Source organism: Cetorhinus maximus, chromosome 28, assembly GCF_964194155.1.
Source record: "Cetorhinus maximus chromosome 28, sCetMax3.hap1.1, whole genome shotgun sequence".
Lineage (NCBI taxonomy): Eukaryota > Metazoa > Chordata > Chondrichthyes > Lamniformes > Cetorhinidae > Cetorhinus > Cetorhinus maximus.
Window position 1 is genome coordinate 19,544,181 of NC_135906.1, and position 21,985 is coordinate 19,566,165.

General features: G+C 48.4%; 1 protein-coding gene across 4 annotated transcripts in view; it reads right to left on the reverse strand.

The window, feature by feature from the left end:
* Positions 1 to 109: 109 nt before the first annotated feature.
* man2b1 (mannosidase, alpha, class 2B, member 1) overlaps positions 110 to 21,985 on the reverse strand; it is a 38,551-nt gene continuing 16,675 nt past the window's right edge. For all 4 annotated transcript variants that reach the window (XM_078531341.1, XM_078531339.1, XM_078531338.1 and 1 more), the window contains 15 exons: positions 21,353 to 21,431; positions 18,316 to 18,425; positions 15,788 to 15,895; positions 15,452 to 15,568; positions 14,519 to 14,728; positions 11,151 to 11,248; positions 9,583 to 9,700; positions 8,210 to 8,328; positions 7,807 to 7,908; positions 6,917 to 7,004; positions 6,383 to 6,463; positions 5,396 to 5,632; positions 4,574 to 4,723; positions 3,736 to 3,838; positions 110 to 1,232 (listed from right to left, as the gene is read on the reverse strand). In XM_078531341.1, coding sequence (XP_078387467.1) covers positions 1,123 to 1,232; positions 3,736 to 3,838; positions 4,574 to 4,723; positions 5,396 to 5,632; positions 6,383 to 6,463; positions 6,917 to 7,004; positions 7,807 to 7,908; positions 8,210 to 8,328; positions 9,583 to 9,700; positions 11,151 to 11,248; positions 14,519 to 14,728; positions 15,452 to 15,568; positions 15,788 to 15,895; positions 18,316 to 18,425; positions 21,353 to 21,431 — 1,830 coding nt within the window. In that variant the 3' untranslated portion in view covers positions 110 to 1,122. The remainder of the gene's footprint in view (positions 1,233 to 3,735; positions 3,839 to 4,573; positions 4,724 to 5,395; positions 5,633 to 6,382; positions 6,464 to 6,916; positions 7,005 to 7,806; positions 7,909 to 8,209; positions 8,329 to 9,582; positions 9,701 to 11,150; positions 11,249 to 14,518; positions 14,729 to 15,451; positions 15,569 to 15,787; positions 15,896 to 18,315; positions 18,426 to 21,352; positions 21,432 to 21,985) is intronic.

Genomic DNA, 21,985 nt, shown 5'->3' on the forward strand with positions numbered 1-21,985 from the left:
AGAAAGAAATTGAAGCAGTTTATTCCCTTGCCTAAACAAAGGCTGGTGTTACTCCTCCATTACTGACCTGCGCTGGGTGTGATGCCTGTGTTTATGCATCACACAGACATTTTGCATTAACTTAGATATAAATTTTATTTTATTTTTGATTATTTTGAAGCATTTTGGCTGATTTCTTATAAAAAGTGGCACAGATTGAGGTGTTTTACATCACGTGAGTGTAGACAGACAGGCAAAGTTTTACAAATACTGATTGCATTGATAATAGGTCACTTTAACAATTCCAGTTTTAACAATCTTTGACATTATTAATAAATTTTTTGCATGTATTAAAGTAGTATTAACTTGGAAACTCATTGCACATCTTCCCTAGCCCCTTGTTATGAATCTGAATCATTAGGATCTCTACTGTCTTTCAGAACCTGAGCCCAAAGAGTTGCTGGACCTCTGTTGGTTGTATCAAGTGTATTAGGGAAAGGATCCATTCTAGGGAGTGGGATTGAATTGTCCCTTAAAATAGATGCTTCTAATTGTGAAGATTTTCTCACAGGACTATTCCTGGCCGTTGCTGTACAATGGCCTGGGTAGAGAAATACTCTTAACTGTTACCCTAACACGCAACAACTAATCCTTCTGGATGGTGCACAACCTCCTGGCTTTCAGTGTGGTGTGCGGGTGAGAACAGAAGCAGCATTTTGTCTGATCGATGCTTTTCCTCGCTCTTTATTTGCCCATTGTAATCAAAAGGAGGTGGGCAATGGAGGTGGTAGGGGGAAGAGAATTCCATTCTAAAATCCAGGCAGTTGCCTTACCCGTTTTGTTACTGGAACGGTGACTGACTGACTGACTGACGATCTGCTGACAATAGGAGCCTGATCCACAAAACTTGGATTAAACAGTGAAGGAATCTCCAAAAGGCCAGGCACTTGTGAAGACAGAATAAGTGGTAACTGTCACGTTAAGGCAACATCCGGTAAAAAAATAGCAGAGTCAAACCTGTCATTCAATGACACTGTCCCTGTGTAGAACAACAGATTGGACGGGTTTGAAAATTCCATGTGTTAATTGTTTGGCTCATTCTCTCAGTATTCCTGTGATCCCAGTTATTCCCAGCATGGGTGGTTACCGGTGCTGAATGTGAATACGGAAAGTGCGGATCTCCATTGGATTGAGGACCACTGTGTGCTTGGAGATATCGTTACGGCTGGAGGCTGACTTGACATAGTGTGCTTCTGAAAGGGGCAGAAGATAGCGTCAGAAATACTACATAGAATATACAGCACAGACAGGCCATTCAGCTCAGCTACTCTGATGGTGTTTGTATTTCACATGACTCATAAGAACAGGGAACATTTAGCCCTTGAACCTGTTCAATGAGATCATGGTTGACCTGCGAGCTAACTCCTGCCTTTGCCCCATATCCTTTCAATACCTTTGGTTAACAAAAATCTATGAATCACAGATTTAAAGTTGTTAATTGATCTAGCATCTCCGGAAGAGAGTTCCAAACTTGCACCACTCTGTGTAGAAGTGTTTCTAATTTTTAGACTCCAATCAGCAGAACAAATTTCTCTTTCTCTGCCTTATTTACCTTCATCTTAGATCAAATCACCACTTATCCTTCTAAATTCCAGGGAATATAACCTTAGTTTGTCTAGTCTCTCCTTGGAGTCCAGGTAACATTCTGGTAAACCGGTGCTGTATCCCTCCAAGGCTAATATATCCTTCCTAAGGTGTGCTCTAACCAGGGCTTTGTACAGCTGAAGTGAAACTCCTCCATCCTTGTATTCCAGTCCTCTATATAGGAAGGCCAGCATTCCATTAGCCTTTTTTGATTAATGGTCTCTGTAAATGGACCCACAAGTCTCTTTGGACTTTCACCATTTAGAAATTATTCTGTTTGATCCTTTTCAGATGATCTTACATTTTACTGAAGGAAAATCGTTTTGCCCATTCATTTAATCTATTATTGGCTTTGCGATTTTATACTTCCATCCACACTACTTACAATGCTGCCTAACTTTGTCATCATGAAGTCAGTGAATACCTGACGCCCCAACGCGGATCCTTGTGGGACATCACTAGTCACATTCTAAACCATCTGCCTGTTTTCCCTGCTGTCTCCTGCCCCTCAGCCAACATTTTAATTAAGCCAATAATTTGCCTTCAAGTCCATGAGTTTTAACTTTAGCTAAACAACATTCTCTTATGAGGAACATTAGCAAATGGAAATGGCTTTTACAAATCTATATAGACATTTCTCTATCCACTAGCCACTTCTTTCAAGGAATGTATTTCGGTTCATCAGGCATCATCTACCCTCTCAAATCCATGCTGGCTTTCTCTACCAGCTGAACATTTTCAAGATGTTAAGTCACCTTCTCCTCAATTGTGGACTCCAGTAATTTCCTGATCCAGTTAGGATAACTGGGCTCTAATTCCCTGGTTTACTGTTCCTGCTCTTCATGAGACTGGAAAATTGCGAATGTCACTAATACTTGAGGAACCGATCCTGAATCAAGGGAACTTTTGGAAGATTATGATTAGACCATCTGTAATGCTCTCACTTAGTTCCATTTCAGGTTTTAAAGGAAGTATATTCTTCCATTCCTTCTGTCTCATCTCAGCCTTTCAGAAAATCTTTCTATCCACTCTTCTCTCATGTACTCATCTAATTTCCTTTTGATGCTATTTGCCTCAACTACTTCCTCTGGTAGTGAGTTCCACGTGCTAGCCACTCGGTAAAAAGGTTTTCTCCTCATTTCTCTATTGGATTTATTGATAACTATGGTCCCTAGTTATAGATCCCAAAAATCCAATCCATTCATAATGTGAAAGATCTCTATCAGGTTATCTCAAGTCTTTTCTGAAGAAAACTATCATGCAATGTTTGGGTCTGGTGCTAATTACAAAGTATTTTTCTGTTCTTCAATGGGTTGGGGGTGTCCATGCTGAAAAGCAGGAGCAGGAAAAGCTCTGTGATTTGATAAAGCTCCTCTCCTCAGCCTGACTTCAGAAACACCTCAACACCACAGTGACCTTTCCCCCATGCCATCCATTCTGACTAATCGCAGTAGGTATGTGCTGTTAGCAAAGACTAACTCACTCTGGCTGGATGTATTCTCTACCTCCAACTGGTCAAATAATCTCCCACTCCCTTCAATCTTTGAAACCTTTTTGTTTTCGTTATAAACGAAAATAATAAACACTTTTTAAAAATGCCTGTATGATTTATCTCCTAGGCATTCCTTGCAGCAGTGTCCAGGAAATTAATCTTTCATTCCAGGACAATTCTGGAGCATTCCTGACCCTATCATAACACACATTTGCTCTAAAAGAAAGTGTGTTTCTCTTAACACTCCTATAGTTGAGTCCTCTGTCCATCTGTCTAGGTTTAAATATAGAAGCAAAGGGCACTTCTAACCACCACCAATGGGGAGGACTTGTGTTGCTGGGCAAGGGATGAAGAATCAATCAGGATTCCTGCCGCTGTTGATGCCTATTGCATAGGACCACGTGAAGAATGTTCGCTTAGTGTGCCCGGTGTTGGAATGGAAGAGCGCAGCTTTTTGGGGGGGAGGGATTGATATCACCATGAAGACACTGAACTTGTTTTGCACGTGTCCATGGGGGTGTTTTCCGAGCAGCAGCTGGGGTGAAGCTGCTGTTCACTCAGGGCTGGATTTGGAAGTGGAGGACAGGAGTTGTAGTTTTAACCGTAAGCTGCAGGACAACCTTGTACAGTTTTCCAGGTCAGTCTGGACACGTCTTTCTTCCGCTGGTTGAAACCCAGAGACATTTCCTCAACAGAAGTGATCTCAAAAGCAGAAAATAAATTCTGAAAAACATAAACCGATAAGTCAAAGGTAAAAGGCCATTCTTACACAAAACAGGACAATCACCAGTTGATTTAGCCTGCTCTCTTCCTGGCATACAGTCCTGGCCCTGGCTTCCCTATGGCCTACTCCTCAAGGAATTAGTCTGTGTGGTTAGCGAGTATATAGAGATATCTGACCATGTGTGGCATCAGAGCCAAGTAGAATTATGTTTTTGCTGAAAAGTTGTTCTACGTTGTTACAGAGCGACCAAGATCAGAGACTCTGGCTGCTAATTGCCTACACCACTGGCTGGCTGAGAGTGAACTCAGAGTGGGGGTCAAATCTGGGCCCCTGCAGCTGTGTGGCAGGCTCTGTACCATACTGGGTGGAGGTTTACGTTAAACAATGGGCCTGTCATAGATGTGCTAGACTCCACACAGCTGTGACACATACTCTCCCTTTCCCACTCTGTACACCACAGCTTGATATCCCGTTTCCCCAATACAATGTAGACTCGGGTCCTCATCCCTTCCTCCGTGTTCACGCCATCAGCTTAGGGTCAGGTACAGGATAGATGGAGTGGACAGCTCACCGAATTATCCCGACATGCTCTCATTCTCACTCCCAGCTAAAAGAAACTTTAGGGCCTCATAGTTTAGTGGAATTAAAGCCTCAAGCTGTTTGACAGAGTTGGCCCTCCATCCTCAATTTTGCCTCAAAGTCACTACCAAAACCAGAAAAAAGGGGGAACCTACGGCCAGATCCACGGCGACAGGTTTCGAGTAGACACTGCTCTCTCCCATTTCAAACTGGTGTTCCAGCCGTAACAGGACGGAATGGGAATCCCACTGAGCCAGGGTCAGGAGATGGAGGTTGTGGGGCAGCTCCTCCTTCAAGGCCGAGATCTGGAAACATTAGGAAAACAAACAGAGGCCGGGTGAATAACGGAACAAGTAATTCAATTGTATTATCCAGAATGTACAGCTCAGACACGATGCCTCTCCCACCCTACTTCAATCTCGCCTTATCATCCTCTCATATTTATTCCTCCCTCATGTACTTATCTAGCTTCCCCTCAAATACTTATATACAATTTCCCTCAACCATTCCCTGTAGTAATGAATTCCACATTTTCCCAACTCTGGGTGAAGAAGTTTCTCCTGAATTCCTTATTGGATTTATTAGCGACCATCTTATACTTATGACTCCTAGTTTTGGTTTCCCTCACGACATTCTCAACATTAACCCAATAAAACACGTTCAACAATCTTTAAAAAATCTCCATCAGGTCACCCTCTCAGCCTTCTCTTTTCTAGAGAAAAAAACTCCTGGCTTATTTAGTCTTTCCTGATAGATATTGATACAGAACTTAAAGAGTTATAGCTGAGACACGCCAGAGTATTAACGATAACATATGACCTATGTGGTGGAGAAACTAGTTATAGTGATTAATCAGCATTTCTCCCACGCGTTGCTCATGTGTAGCCTACAGCCAGACTGTGGTGTTGAAAGAACACTGCTGGAACTTGCTGCTTTCCCCCTACCATGCCCTCAAACCCAACCTCAAACTGGATTACCTCAGAAATGTGATTCAGATGGGTACTGTAGGGTGTTCCTGTGCCTTCGGCCATGATGGTCCATGGAGCCATGTACTCTGCCTGTGCCTGCAGTCTGTGGAGCTCAGCAGAGGCATCGACTGTGTCGAGGAAGACCAGGTGCTTCCCTCGCACTATCAGCCCCTTGCCATCATAACCCGGCTCTGACAAGGCCTCCCCGACACCTCTGTTATCATCATACAGCAGTCTTCGATGAACCTGTTGTGATTAGTGCAGTATTTCAGTAACATGGCAATAACTGGCAGTCAGAGACTGGTCACTCGATCACTGTTCATCTTTCACCCCATGGGGGGCAGACTAACAGGTGATCAATTTTCTTCGGTACTCTACTCAAAGGCAGGTCTGTGACCCCCACCACGGGTAAGGGAAAGAGGCAGGTTCCAAATGCACCAGCCAAGTCGGAACAGGGATCGAACCGTGTGACATGCCAACAAATCTGATCCACACCGGCCGTACAACCAACAACCACACCCCTGCCCCCTACCCCAAGGAGTCCAAGTTGCTATGGCAATGTACACTTTTACACGCATGTTGTAGTCTGGAGCTATGGACAGTGATGGGAGAGCTCCAACATTCTTCCCATCACATGGCTGACCAGGAATCTCTCCCTCTCTTACTGCCTGCCCTTGGCGTGTATTGGAAGAATTTTGCAGGCTGATACTCAACCTGTTTGACCACATTATGAACACACCTTCCTTGGCCATCAAGCCCTGGTGGGGGGACTTGAACCCAGAGCTTCTGGCTCCGAACCAGGGATATGCTACCCGGCTGCGCCACAAAGACCTCCTTACAGGTGATCAATAATGTTACCAAACTCCACACAGAGTGGGGGCACTTACAACCAAATCCATTGCTCTCAATTCGACTTTGGACTGTTAGTTTTTTCATTACCAATTCCACCCCCTTATCCCACCCCAAACCAAACAGGGAATAACTGAAGGCACTTACCATGAGCTCTAGTGAACCATCTTGGATGCTGCTTCCTCCCTGAGAGCGGTCAGTCAGCACAGTCAGCTGAATCTTCCCATCCTGAAACAAGAATAGTACCATTAATCCAAACCTCAGAGTAGCTTACTGGGTGAACCGTGCTCCTGGTGCAGAGAGAGTGACAGTCGGCCATCTACATCAGCAATGCTTTAGCTCCACACTCCTCACATCCCAGCATCTCAGCCACTGAGCTAGCTGCAGTGAGACTGTTAGTTCTGGCTATGCCTCCCCACCCTGGACGCTGTCCAGTGAGCCCTACAGCAGCAATGTGTGCACAGGCTGGGTGAAGGCAGAACGAGAGCTGGATATGATGCACCTATTGGTGGGATAGTCAATCATTTTTCAGGGGCACACTGAGAAGAGGTGCTGTAGGATGGACTATGCCCCCCACCATGGGACTGAGATCGGAGGGAGAACTCTGCTTTACTATACATGATGGAGGGTTTAATCCGTGGGAGGGTGCAGAATTAAGGCTGAAATAAAGTGAGGTTTCACCTTCATGTAAATACGACTGTTCACAGGGTAGTAGTTCCCAGCGACAGGCTCCGTTTGGTTGAGTTTCCATGTAGGTCGATAATCTCTCCTTGAAGAAAAGGGAAATGCAGTATGTAGAGTGCATGATGATTAGAAATACACTTCTCCAAAGGGGACCTACAGTTACTTTCCCCAACACTTCGTTAAATTCCTATTCTTTGGCTGCCGTTTTGAATTGGGAAAATCTCCACTCCCGGGCAACTTCACAGCAGATCTCCTGTAGGATGTGCCACCGATAGCTGACTACTCCCCGCGCTGGGATTTCACTGTGCCTGAGCTTTCACCTCGCACACGTAGCCAACTCTGAATCGGTGGTCGCACTCTGTCCTCTGAACACAAAATGCAGGCTGACACTCCAGAGTACAGAGCTGTCAGTGACATCATTCAGGTGAGACGTTAAACTGAGGCCCCCTTCTGCTGTAAGAGATCCTGTGGCATTATTTTGAAGAAAAGCAGGGAAGTTCTCCCTGGTGTCCTGGCCAATGTTTACCAACACCATTAAAACAGATTATCTGGCCATTTTCTCATTGCTGTTTATGGCGCTTTCTATGTGTAACTTGGCTGTCGTGTTTCCTATAATACAATAAAGACTACAGTTCAGAAGTACTTTGATTTGCTGTAAAGCACTTTGGGACATCCTGAGGCCAGGAATGGCGCTGTATAAATGCAACTATTTGTAGTGAATTGGCGATGATTTTTCCCGTCCGCTGCTGGGTTTTCTATCTAACAAGATAATGCAGTTGAGTAAAACTTCAAAGGTTTTGTACACAGCGCCAACTAGTGGCCAGAGTCTGCGATTACATTGTTACAGGCAACTGTTTACATACAGGATTTCCAGTCTGTGTTCTTACCTCCGAGTGAGGATCTCTCTCCCATTGGAATCCGTGTAGAAAATTCCATCCGTTTTTAATGGTGTGTCGAAGCGGCTGATGACTTCCTTGCCAACGTTGTCACTAAAGTTTATGAGAAAGGGAAACACGGCGTTAAACCTGCACTGCATCCACTGGAGGCCACAGGGTAAAGAAGAGCTGTAAATGTCGGATGAAGCCCGGCTGCACTTCACACGGGGGCTCTTGTGTTTTAAACATGGACGTTGTTGTGAATGCTGATTTGCACACTTGCTGTATGATCACTGAGACAAGCCAGGCAGGAAGGTCTCTAGTGCAGCTCCCTGACCCTGTGTTCCCAGGTTACTCCCTCTCGTTGGACTAGCAGTATATCCGTGCCTCCCTATCCCAAATCCCGGATACTTACCCGACTGGAATTGGCCCAACGGTCCACTCTAGTTCGACAAACTTTTGGTCTTTGTAGAGTCGGACGACTTGTGAGCACCATGATGAAATGTTCTGATAAACTTCCTGAAATAAATCCGTCTGCAGAATGGATGGAAAGGAACACTTTATTTCTGTCAGGTATTTGGTGCTCTGATTGATCTCCCAATCCCCCATTTCACCGTATCAGGCAGGCAGGACTTTCACACAGGCCTTGCACAATGTCACTGTATCACCAGCTGCACTAACCAACATTTGTCACCAAATTTCAGTTAGGAAGGCGAGTGTGGGAAATGGAAATAAGTCCCCAGTGTGCCAGCCCAGCCTTCAGGGTGTGAATGTGCAGCTGGAGGGCCAGGGTCAAGACCAAGGGAGAGCCTTGCTGTCGGAGGGTCAATACCAAGGAAGTGCTGTGCCATGAGGGGGTCAGGGCTGAGGGAGTGTCACATTGTCAAAGGGTCAGAGCTGAGGGAGCGCTGTGCTGCTGGAGGGTCAGTGCCAAGGGAGCTCTGTGCTGCTGCAGGGTCAGCGCCAAGGGAGTGCCACACAGTCAGAGGGTCAGTGCCAAGGGAGATCTATGCTGCTGGAGGGTCAGTGCCAAGGGTGTGCCACACAGTCACAGGGTCAGTGCCAAGGGAGTGTTGTGCTGTTGGAGAGTCAGTGCCGAGGGAATGCCACGCAGTCGGAGGGTCAGTGCCGAGGGAGCGCCGCACAGTTTGAGGGTCAGTGCCGAGGGAGTGCCACGCAGTCTGAGGGTCAATGCCAAGGGAGCACTGTGCTTTTGGAGGGTCAGTGCTGAGAGAGTGCCATGCTGCTGGAGGGTCAGTGTCGAAGGAGTGCTGTGCTATTGGAAGGTCAGTGCCAAGGGAGCACTGCACTGTTGAAGGGTCAGTGCCAGGGGAGCACTGCACTGTTGGAGGGTCAGTGCTGGGGGAGTGCTGCGCTGTTGGAGGGTCAGTGTCAAGGGAGTACTGCACTGTTGGAGGGTCAGTGCTGGGGGAGTGCTGCGCTGTTGGAGGGTCAGTGTCAAGGGAGCACTGCACTGTTGGAGGGTCAGTGCTGGGGGAGTGCTGCGCTGTTGGAGGGTCAGTGTCAAGGGAGCACTGCACTGTTGGAGGGTCAGTGTCAGGGGAGTGCTGCGCTGTTAGAGGGTCAGTGTCAAGGGAGCACTGCACAGTTGGAGGGTCAGTGTCAAGGGAGCACTGCACTGTTGGAGGGTCAGTGTCGAAGGAGCAATGCTGGGGGAGTGCTGCACTGTCAGAGAGACAGTACTGAGAAGGTTTTTGGAGGGGTTGTCTTTCAGATGGAACTCAATTATAATAAAAACCAGGTTAATGGTCTCTCACTTCTCCTTACCTGGACCGTGTATGTCTTCATCTTTTTGAACATTGGGATAGGGGACCCTTGTTTTGGCCGAAAGATATAAGCTCCGGAACTTTGGCTGCTCTTGTGGTTTCCTGTACTGGCACTGTACCTATTCAAACACATTAACAGCACAGAATCAGTGATAACCCCAGCCCGATAGCCAGGGGGCTTCATCAAACAATAACCACAAGGCTCTCTCCTGACGGTGATAGCCCTTGCTGTGATTCTACTGGGACCTGCCAGAGAGAGAGAGAGAGAGAGACAAATGGACGGACGGACGGAGGGGTAGAGAGAGTCGAACAGAGAGAGACAGTGTGTGAGAGAGACAGAGAGAGAGTGAGTGAGAGAGAGAGACAGAGAGAGAGACTGGAAGAGACATTGAGAGACAGAGAGAGAGAGAGAGTGAGTGTGAGAGAGAGAGAGAGAGAGTGAGTGTGAGAGAGAGAGAGCGAGTGAGTATGAGAGAGAGAGAGAGAGTGAGTGTGAGAGAGGGAGAGAGAGAGTGAGTATGAGAGAGAGAGTGTGAGAGAGAGAGAGAGAGAGAGAGAGTGAGTGTGCCGGAGCGAGTGAGAACCGGAGCTAAGTGAGAGAGAGAGAGACAGAGCGAGTGAGAGAGAGAGAGACAGAGTGAGTGAGAGAGAGAGACAGAGCGAATGAGAGAGAGAGACAGAGCGAGTGAGAGAGAGAGACAGAGCGAGTGAGAGAGAGAGACAGAGCGAGTGAGAGAGAGAGACAGCGAATGAGAGAGAGAGACAGAGCGAGTGAGAGAGAGAGACAGAGCGAGTGAGAGAGAGAGACAGAGCGAGTGAGAGAGAGAGACAAAGAGAGAGAGGGAGAGAGACAGAGAGAGTGAGGGCGAGAGACAGAGGCAGAGTGTGAGGGGAGCCGGAGGGAGTGAGAGCCGGAGAGAGAGAGCCGGAGAGAGTGAGAGCCGGAGAGAGAGAGAGCCGGAGAGAGAGAGAGCCGGAGAGAGAGAGAGCCGGAGAGAGAGAGAGCCGGAGAGAGAGAGAGCCGGAGAGAGAGAGAGCCGAGAGAGAGAGAGCCGGAGAGAGAGAGAGCCGGAGAGAGAGAGAGCCGGAGAGAGTGAGAGTCGGAGAGAGAGAGCCGGAGAGAGAGAGAGTCGGAGAGAGAGTCGGAGAGAGAGAGAGCCGGAGAGAGAGAGAGCCGGAGAGAGAGAGAGCCGGAGAGAGAGAGAGCCGGAGAGAGTGAGAGTCGGAGAGAGAGTCGGAGAGAGAGAGAGCCGGAGAGAGAGAGAGCCGGAGAGAGAGAGAGCCGGAGAGAGTGAGAGTCGGAGAGAAAGAGCCGGAGAGAGAGTCGGAGAGAGAGAGAGAGCCGGAGAGAGTGAGAGCCAGAGAGAGAGAGAGTCGGAGAGAGAGAGGGTCGGAGAGAGAGAGGGTCGGAGAGAGAGAGGGTCGGAGAGAGAGAGAGCCGGAGAGAGAGAGAGCCGGAGAGAGAGAGAGCCGGAGAGAGAGAGAGCCGGAGAGAGAGAGAGTCGGAGAGAGAGAGGGTCGGAGAGAGAGAGAGCTGGAGATTGTTCTCTGTACAAGAGGGTTACTTACCAGTGGAAGCTCTGAGTAACAGGTAGAGAAAGATTCTTGTGCAGGTTCTCAATCCGACTGATCAGGCCAGTGTGCGTGTCAAATAATACTCGGATATACTACACACAAAAGACAAGAGGGAATGAGAAAAGCAACATTTACAGCTATGTTACAGTGTGAAACCTCTCCAGTGCTAGGGACAGGAATTATCAGTTGGTTACTATTGAAAACTATGTGAAGGGCAGCGTCCCTAAAGCAGGAGACAACCAGGCTGGCAGGAGTAGCAGAGGAGATAGAGGTCACGGCAGGAGTTACCTGCTCCCATTCTCTTGGGTAGTGAGAGTCACAGGCTATTCGACTTTATTTATTCTTTCATGGGATGTGGGTGTCACTGGCAAGACCGGTATTTGTTGCCCATCATAATTGTCCTTGAACTGAGTGTCTTGCTAGGCCATTTCAGTTAAAAGTCAACACATTGCTGTGGGTCTGGAGTCACAGGCAAGCCACACCATCCCGACTGTCTGCACCATCGCGTGCACACAGGCACAGGCACGCACACAGGCACAGGCCCGCGCGCACACAGGCACCGGCGCAGGCACGCACACAGGCACACACGCACACAGGCACAGGCACGCACACAGGCGCGCACGCACATAGGCACAGGCACGCACACAGGCGCGCGCGCACACAGGCACAGGCACACGCACACAGGCACGCACACACAGGCACACACGCACAGGCACACACGCACAGGCACACACGCACAGGCACACACGCACAGGCACGCACACAGGCACGCACGCACAGGCACACACGCACAGGCACGCACACAGGCACAGACGCACAGGCACGCACACACAGGCACACGCACAGGCACACACGCACAGGCACACACACACAGGCACGCACACACAGGCACGCACACAGGCACACACGCACAGGCACGCACATGCACAGGCACGCGCACACACGCACAGGCCCGCGCGCACACAGGCACAGGCCCGCGCGCACACAGGCACCGGCGCAGGCACGCACACAGGCACGCACGCACACAGGCGCGCACGCACACAGGCACAGGCACGCACACACAGGCACGCACGCACAGGCACGCACGCACAGGCACACACGCACACACAGGCACGCACGCACAGGCACGCACACAGGCACGCACGCAGGCACGCACGCACAGGCACACACGCACAGGCACGCACACAGGCACAGACGCACAGGCACGCACACAGGCACGCACGCACAGGCATGCACACACGCACAGGCACGCACACAGGCACGCACGCACAGGCACACACGCACAGGCACGCACACAGGCACAGACGCACAGGCACGCACACAGGCACGCACACACAGGCACGCACACACAGGCACACGCACACAGGCACACACGCACAGGCACGCACACAGGCACACACGCACATGCACAGGCACGCGCACACACAGGCACGCGCACACACAGGCACGCACACACGCACAGGCACGCACACACGCACAGGCAGGCACGCACGCACACAGGCACGCACACACAGGCGCGCGCGCACACAGGCACGCACACAGGCACGCACACACAGGCGCGCGCGCACACAGGCACGCACACACGCACAGGCACGCACACACGCACAGGCACGCACACACACACAGGCACAGGCAGGCACGCACGCACAGGCACGCACACACAGGCGCGCACACAGGCACGCACACACAGGCACGCACACAGGCACGCACGCACAGGCACACACACACAGGCACACACACACAGGCACACACACACAGGCACACACACACAGGCACACACACAGGCACAGGCAGGCACGCACACACAGGCATGCACACAGGCACGCACACACAGGCGCGCGCGCACACAGGCACAGGCATTGTTATGACCCAGCAGTTTGGTAAAGCTGTTATTTAAAAATCCCAGGGGGAAACTTTAAACAACTGTCATAACCTATATTTTTAAGTGGTATGTTTGAGATGCGACTCTAAATTCAGGAATCAGACCGCCAGTTCTCAAGAGGCTTTATATTAAACTAAATGAAACATTTTATTAAGGTACAACACATTAAACACATAGACATGGCTACAAATTACTATTATCATAACTTATAACAAATTCCTGAACTAATTTCCATTAAGGCAACAGCAACCCATAGGCTTTTAAGCAGACAGCAGGCAAAACATTTTCACCGTACAAATTCTAAGTGAGGTTCCTTTCACTTTGGTTCCTTGCAGATACAGTGGTAGGCTTACGGGCTTTGATGTTACATTGCCTCTGCCCTGCACACACAAAACTGCTCTTGGTTATATTCAGCACATCTCATTGAATGTAAATTCTCACTGTATCACTAGCTTCTTTGAACTCCACCTCTTCTAACAATAAAACCCCTTTCATAGTACTAATTTTATTAGTAATATAAACATATTGCTTGGTCTCTGCCAGCTAGGTGCCAGATTTCACCCCACTTCTTGAATGGTCTATTCAAAAAATGCAAATATACTCCACCTCTCTTACATATCAAAACTAGTACATATCAAAGCACTCAGACTAGCTGCCTCTAATCCAATTAAGACACACCCACAGACTAAACCTCTATTTTAAAAGAAAAATATTTTCCAATAATATTATATACATTAATAGCATCATGACAAACACACACACACACACACAGGGATACACGTACGCACAGCCTCTCCAGCAGGATATAATTGGGGGATGGAGAAGAGCTGTATGTTCAGTATTCCCCAGTCACCTTGATGTCAATGCACCAGTGGTGTGATACTGAGCCATGGACCAAAGATACTGTGCTCGGTGACTGAGAGGTGCTGATTTTGGGTTTGCCATATGGGAAGTGGAGGGGGTGGGGTAGCCCTTAGCCAAGGGGTCAAGTTTACACAAGTGCTGTCAAATGCCAATGTATAGATGTCCAATGAAGTAGAAAGTGTTAGCTGCAAGACCTCAGTTCATGGGATTTGGCAATAGAACCAGGGGAGACATGTGGATTTTTTTTAAAGAAGTGAGCTGTGATAATCTGAAGCGCACTGCTTAAAAGATTGAACAATAACTTTACAAAGGACATTGCATAAACACTTGCAAAGGGAAAACGCAGAAAATTGAAACTAATGAGAAGCTCTTTCAAAGAGCCAGCACATTCACAATGGGGCTGAATGGCATCTCCTGTGATGTATGAGTCTATGATTCTACATCGGTGAAATTGCCTGCAGACTCTCACTGTTGAAGCTCGTGCATGAAGCCTGGTGTAGGGACGGACACTCACACCCACATCATGACCCCCGACCCAACGGAACTGCACCCCTGCATCAAACAGCACAAGGGATCGACAGCTCTGTAATACTCCACCATGGAATAGACTGCTTACCTTATTTTCAATTGTGAGGCCTTCCTTTCTCTGGTGCTGGTGTTTCCTCACTGACTTGAGCAGTCTGCTAAACACAGAGCTGTCTGACTTCCTGGATACACTGTAAGTGCTAAAACCCAATGCTGCAACCCTGGCCGGGAACACCAGCTCGTTCACTGCATAGCCACGGCCTTTCCGCAGTTTCTTTGTAAAATTTGACACGGCAACAACCTGAGAGAGAGAGTGTGAGTGAGTGAAGGACAGAGAGAGAGAGAGTGCGCGTGTGTGTGTCAGGGTCAGAAGGAGGCAGAGAGAGAGTGAGAACGGGACAGAGAGAGAGAGAGGTGAGTGTGAGAGAGACAGTGATGGACAGAGAGAAAGAATGAGAGACAGGGACAGACAGAAAGAGACACACAAAGAACAGAGAGAGGGAGAGAGAGAGAGATAGAGAGAGGGACAGATAGAGAGAGAGAGTGTGTGTATCAGGGTCAGACAGAGGCAGAGAGAGAGAGAGAGAAAGGGACAGAGAGAGAGAAAGTAAGACAGTGACAGACAGAGAGAAAGAATGAGAGACAGAGATGGACAGAAAGAGAGACAAAAAACAGAGGGAGGGGAGAGAGAGTGTGTGTCAGGGTCAGACAAAGGCAGAGAGTGAGAGAGAAAGGGAAAGCGAGAGAGTGAGACAGTGACAAGAAGAGACAGACAGAAAGAGAAACACAAAGAACACAGAGGGGGAGAGACAGAAAGGAAGAGAAGTTATCAAAAAGTTACACACTATTATATATTTATTATCTTTATATATTGCAACTCTGAGTAGTGGCTTCAGGGTGAATCACTGAGATAAGCTGTTAAATAACAATAGCACTAAAATAGCAGATTTGATGCATTACAATTAAAACCCTTCAGATATGTCCAAGTAGTTCTTAAAAAATATTGTTTGAAGGTTTACATTACCTGGTTTAGTACCGAGCTGCCTGTGGGGTCAGAAACTGTGTAATCTGTGCCGTTAACAGGGATTCTCACATATACACTCACTGCTCTAGCCAAGGGATTGTAGAGAGTAACTGTAAACTGGAGATACAGACAGACACAGGGTTAACAGAAAACTTTAAATCCTGCCAAAACAGTGACAACACCCAGGAAATAAAAAGCAAAAAAAGGAACTCAAATGACATCCACTGTGATCTGACATCAAAAGTTAAACACCGAGGGAGGGCAAGGGGGAGAAAGAGGGAGCAGACAGTGGGGTGGAAGGTGAGGGAGAGGCTGACTGAGCAGCTGCAAACTTACTTTGCCAAGTTCTTCGATGCGAGGACAGACACTGATGTTGAGTTTGTTGCAGAAGATGAAATTCTGTTTCATTCCACTGAGACTTGACAGAGCGTTGCTAATGAGTACCTATGACATAAAGCAAGCAACACAGCACCAACTTCAACAGCAAATTCCCAATTCATTAATACTGTAAGTATTTTGAATGCAATACTGAGTTTTATATTCTTTATCACAGGCGTTCCTAGTGCCTCAGCATCACCCGGTGTATAGAATGTGCCATATAGAGAGGGAGTGGTCATTCCTTGGCATTTAGATGATGTTAATGTTACCTGTCAGCTCAAGGCTGGACATTAGCAAAGTCCTGCTGTAGGGTGAAATGGGCTGCTTCATTATCAGGGGGTTGTAAATGGAGCTGAACATTGTGGAATCATCTGTAAACCGTCCTGCTCCTGACCTTAAGTTGGAGGGAAGGTTATGGTAGTGATGATAGTTACTCTAACTTCTGCACTGATGTCTGGGGTTGCGATGGGTGACTGCATCATGGACCTGCTGCATCCTTCCATTCGATATCTGACTGTTCACACTATTCTCTACTAGACATTGGTTGATCAACAGAGCTTTGCCCAGATCTGTTGGTTGTGGAACTGCTAATTTTGTTGTTCAGGCTGAAGGTACACAAGGAACAGGAGGAGGAGTATACAGAAGGAATAGGAGGAGGAGTAGACCATATGGCCTGTCGAGCCTGCTCCGCCATTCAATGTGATCATGGCTGATCTTGGGCTTCAACTTCACTTGCCCTGAGTGCCAGCTTCACTCAATCTAGGGAAAATCTGGTGCTGCTCACAGCATCTCTTCTACAATCTGGATCGAACCAGCGTTGGTCTTCTGGCTTGATCCCAATTGAAGAGTGAGGAATGTGCCTCAAATCCCTGAAGGTGAACACATCGCTGATGGTCCACAGCAAATAAAGATGCCTAGTTTTAGGTTGCTAGATCTGTCTTTAGTCCACCCTAAATAATGTTCTACATGATGGAGGATATCCTCACAAAGAAGATGAGACCTTGTCTTCACAAGGACTGTGGTAGGTCTCTTCTACCACAGCTATGGAGGACAGATTTCGGTAGGGTGATGAGGATGTGACTGAGAAGGCTACTTCCATACACTGATGTCTTTACTACCCGATGCAGACTTCCAGTCTGGCAGCTAAATCCAACACTGCTGGGTCAGCTTGGTGAATGGTAGGACTAGTGAGATACATTCTGAGCCTTGGCTTCTCTCAGAGCTTCCTCCATGTGATGGTCAACATCTCAACCTTTGTTGTCTATTTATTCAATACTATTATGGTCAGTGCTCCTATGAACTTCCTCAGTTTGTTCCCCAAAAGCTACGTGTATACCACTGTAGACATTCTTCTGTCTCCCTACATCTTTGTTGTGTTGGATTTAACAGTCTTTACGCCTTCCCCTCCTCCCAACTCATTCATTCTCGGAGTTGCCTTTCCTCAGCCTTTCCTTCCTAAATGTCTCAGAATAAGGAGTCAGCCATATAGGACTGAGATAAGGAGGAATGTCTTCACTCGGAGGGTTCTGAATCTTTGGAATTCTTTACCCCAGAGGGCTGTGGATGCTCAGTTATTGAGTATATTCAAGACGGAGATTGATAGATTTTGGGGCACTGGGGGAATCAAGCGGTTTGAGGAGTTGGGGGGTAAATGGAGTTGAGGTAGAAAACAGCGATGATCCTATTCAAGTGCAGCCTACTGCTGCTCCTATTTCGTATGTGCTTCTTACAGCTGTAGGCTTTTAAAACCCAACTTTGGCGTCAACTGACCCTAATTCACCAATTTACCTTCTCTCCCGCCCTCACTCTATGGGCCTTGACTTCTCTATAAAATCTGTATGGGAGGAACATAGGAACAGGAGTAGGCCACTCAGCCCATCGAGCCTGTTCTGCCAAGGCTCTATACAATTGCAGCGAGACATCTTTACTCCTGTACTCAAATCCCCTTGTGATGAAGGCCAACATACCATTTGCCTTCCTAATTGCTTGCTGCACCTGCCTGATAACTTTTAGTGACTCATGAACAAGGACACCCAGGTCCCTTTGGACACCCACACTTCCCAACCTCTCACCATTTAAGAAATATTCTGCCTTTCTGTTTTTTTCTGTCTGTTAACCAATTCTCAATCCATAATAGTATATTTCCCCCAATCCCATGCACCCTAATTTTGTTTACTAGCCTCCTGGTTGGAAGCCTTCTGAAAATCCAAATACACCACATCCACTGGCTCTCCTTTATCAATACTACAAGTAATATCCTCAAAAAACTCCAACAAGTCTGTCAAACATGATTTCCCTTTTATAAATCCATGTTGACTCTGCCCAATTTTACCACTCTTTTCTAAACATCCAGTTATCACGTCCTTTGTAATAGATTCTAGCATTTTCCCTACTACTGACATCAAACTAACAGGTCTGTAACTCTCCATTCTCCCTCTTCCTCCCTCAGATAGCTCATCTGGTCCAGAGGCAGATTTTGCTCGTACCTCACACCGATCCCAGCCCTTGGCTAACTTCTTGGCGTAATCATCTGCAACGTGCTGCTTCTCTGTCCCGGAGACAGCATCGTGATGCTGGGCCACTCCCATCGCCTTCCCTAAATCAAAAAACGCCACACACATCGTTAGATCCACGTAGTCACAAAAAGAGTCATCCACCTATCTTCAGCCACACTGGTGAGAATAAAAGCCATAAAGAGGGCAGCTAAAGATAGAGCAACTCTACGCTGTGCCGAGTTCCAGCCCAGCATATCATTGACCCCAAAGTGCTGGGAGAGATTCAGCACTTTTCCCTCTCCTTCTCGAAGAGAAAAACCAGGACATGGCTAAAATCGGGAATTTATTCTCGATTATGTTGATTTTTTTTTTCAGTGCACTTTGCCTGAAATCACCAAAAACACTGCGGAAAAATATTGGAGTTTCAACTGCAATGAACATCCAGTGCAAAAAACAAAATCAAGGATCTATGCGTGATCGTTTGTGCTAATTTAAACACCAGCGCACCGGAAGCTAACCCCAAACTGAATTAATCACCATAACGAGTTTCCTCTAATTGTACCCATTCACACCTCTTCAAGGAGGCTCTTCAAATTAATCTGCTTTTAATATGCAATGATATTGATCGGCACCTTTCGGAAGCTCTTGAATATATCATTTTAAACTTACTAAGAAACTGACTACCGGACACCAGTGTAACCAGTAAATATTCTGTATAGTTCAAAAAAAAATTCATTTTCAGTCACTTAAAATTGGGTTACTCGCAGGTGAATTCGACATTGATTTAAGTGAGTTTTGTTTAAATTTTTTTTGAAGCAAATAAAGAATTTTGTTCTAAACCGCTGCCCAATTGCACTGATCCATGGTAGATTTTACACCGGCCATTTGCAAACCTGTTCAATTTGCACCCGGATCACCGATCACACCCAAAGCAGAAACTCTAACCCCAGGTCCTTAGTTTGGAAGAGCTCTGCAGAGTTGCAGCACAACATTACGTAGAATCCTAATTGGGGATTTTCCTTATAGTCTCTGTTCTCCCGCTCCCTGCTGATTATGGGGGATGTGGTCCCAGGAATGTCAATCGCCCTCCAAAAAACACCTTCCAACAATACAGCCCTCCCTCAGTAGTGCACTGAGAGTGCCAGGCTAGTCGAATTGAGTGAATTGCACTGAATTGAGGCTTGAACTCACAAACTTCTGACTCAGAGGCTAGAGGGTTACCTATTGCATTCCTAGGTGCACGAATGAAGACTACAATACAATTAAAGGATAAAAGCAGATGCTGGAAAATCTGAAACAAAAACAAAAATAGCTGGAAAAACTCAGCAGGTCTGACAGCACCTGCGGAGAGGAACACAGTTAACGTTTCGAGTCCGTATGACAATTAAAGGAGGAACCTCCTGTTGTTTTAATCAGTGCAATAGGCAGTGGTGTAAATGAGCCACATGTTTGGGGCTGTGCGATATGGAAATTGAGGTGAATGATAGGAGTGTGAATAACGGGTACATCAGTTTGCATCAATAATTGAGGGTTTCAGGTGGGAGCATCTCCCGACCCAGTACTCTGTCCCTCTCCAGAGTGCCTCAGACCAGGAACTGTCCCTCTCCACACAGAGAGCCTCAGACCAGGAACTGTCCCTCCCCACACAGAGAGCCTCAGACCAGGAACTGTCCCTCTCCACACAGAGAGCCTCAGACCAGGAACTGTCCCTCCCCACACAGAGTGCCTCAGACCAGGAACTGTCCCTCTCCAGAGTGCCTCAGACCAGGAACTGTCCCTCTCCACACACAGTGCCTCAGACCAGGAACTGTCCCTCTCCAGAGTGCCTCAGACCAGGAACTGTCCCTCTCCAGAGTGCCTCAGACCAGGAACTGTCTCTCACCACACAGAGTGCCTCAGACCAGGAACTGTCCCTCTCCAGAGTGCCTCAGACCAGGAACTGTCTCTCACCACACAGAGAGCCTCAGACCAGGAACTGTCTCTCTTCAGAGAGCCTCAGACCAGGAACTGTCCCTCTCCACACAGAGAGCCTCAGACCAGGAACTGTCTCTCTCCAGAGAGCCTCAGACCAGGAACTGTCCCTCTCCACACAGAGTGCCTCAGACCAGGAACTGTCTCTCTCCACACAGTGTGCCTCAGACCAGGAACTGTCCCTCTCCACACAGAGTGCCTCAGACCAGGAACTGTCTCTCTCCACACAGAGAGCCTCAGACCAGGAACTGTCCCTCTCCACACAGAGAGCCTCAGACCAGGAACTGTCCCTCTCCAGAGTGCCTCAGACCAGGAACTGTCACTCTCCACACAGAGAGTCTCAGACCAGGAACTGTCCCTCTCCACACAGAGAGCCTCAGACCAGGAACTGTCCCTCTCCACACAGAGAGCCTCAGACCAGGAACTGTCTCTCCCCACACAGAGAGCCTCAGACCAGGAACTGTCCCTCTCCACACAGAGAGCCTCAGACCAGGAACTGTCCCTCTCCACACAGAGAGCCTCAGACCAGGAACTGTCCCTCTCCACACAGAGAGCCTCAGACCAGGAACTGTCCCTCTCCACACAGAGAGCCTCAGACCAGGAACTGTCCCTCTCCAGAGTGCCTCAGACCAGGAACTGTCCCTCTCCACACAGAGAGCCTCAGACCAGGAACTGTCCCTCACCACACAGAGTGCCTCAGACCAGGAACTGTCCCTCTCCACACAGAGAGCCTCAGACCAGGAGCTGTCCCTCCTCACACAACGTGCCTCAGACCAGGAACTGTCCCTCCCCACACAACGTGCCTCAGACCAGGAACTGTCCCTCCCCACACAACGTGCCTCAGACCAGGAAATGTCCCTCCCCACACAGAGAGCCTCAGACCAGGAACTATCTCTCCACACTGAGAGCCTCAGACCAGGTACTGCCCCTCTCCACACAGAGAGTCTCAGACCAGGAAACCAGTGGTTGGAGCCTTGCACATTGCTGCCACCCATTGTAAAGTCGTAGCTTTCCTGAGATACAGGTGGGGACATATAGACCAGGGACTCGGACTCACTCAGTACAGAGCTGTCTCCCACGCCGTAAGAGCCACTGCGAGAACCCGAGGCCCCCAAAACTTCCAACTGATTGCAGACCTAGAAAGGAAAGATATGTTAGAGACAGTAACTTACTGACTAATGAAAGAACCCCTCACAACTTCCCAATCACCATCCTAATGTTCCATCAAGGTCTCCTTCCTTAATTCCATTTACTGCAGAATCTGGGGTGTTTGTCACATGTTAGTGACTCTATATTGTGGAATGTTCAGATGCTGAGTTATGGCTCAAACCTCTTTAATGGGAGGATCATGGGCTCAAACCCTTTGTTGAACTTGTGGGGTGTCGCCTGGGCCCCCGTGCAGCTCACTGTCTCCCGGGAGGCTCCCGCGCAGCCCACTGTCGCCCGGGAGGCCCCCGCGCAGCTCACTGCCGCCCGGGAGGCTCCCGCGCAGCTCACCGTCGCCTGGGAGGCTCCTGCACAGCTCACTGCCGCCCGGGAGGCTCCCGCGCAGCTCACTGCCGCCCGGGAGGCTCCCGCGCAGCTCACTGTCGCCCGGGAGGCTCCCGCGCAGCTCACTGCCGCCTCCATTCCTTAATCCCAATTCATTTCCTCTTGAAATGGAAAGTATTTTTTGTGGAGCTTCTACTGA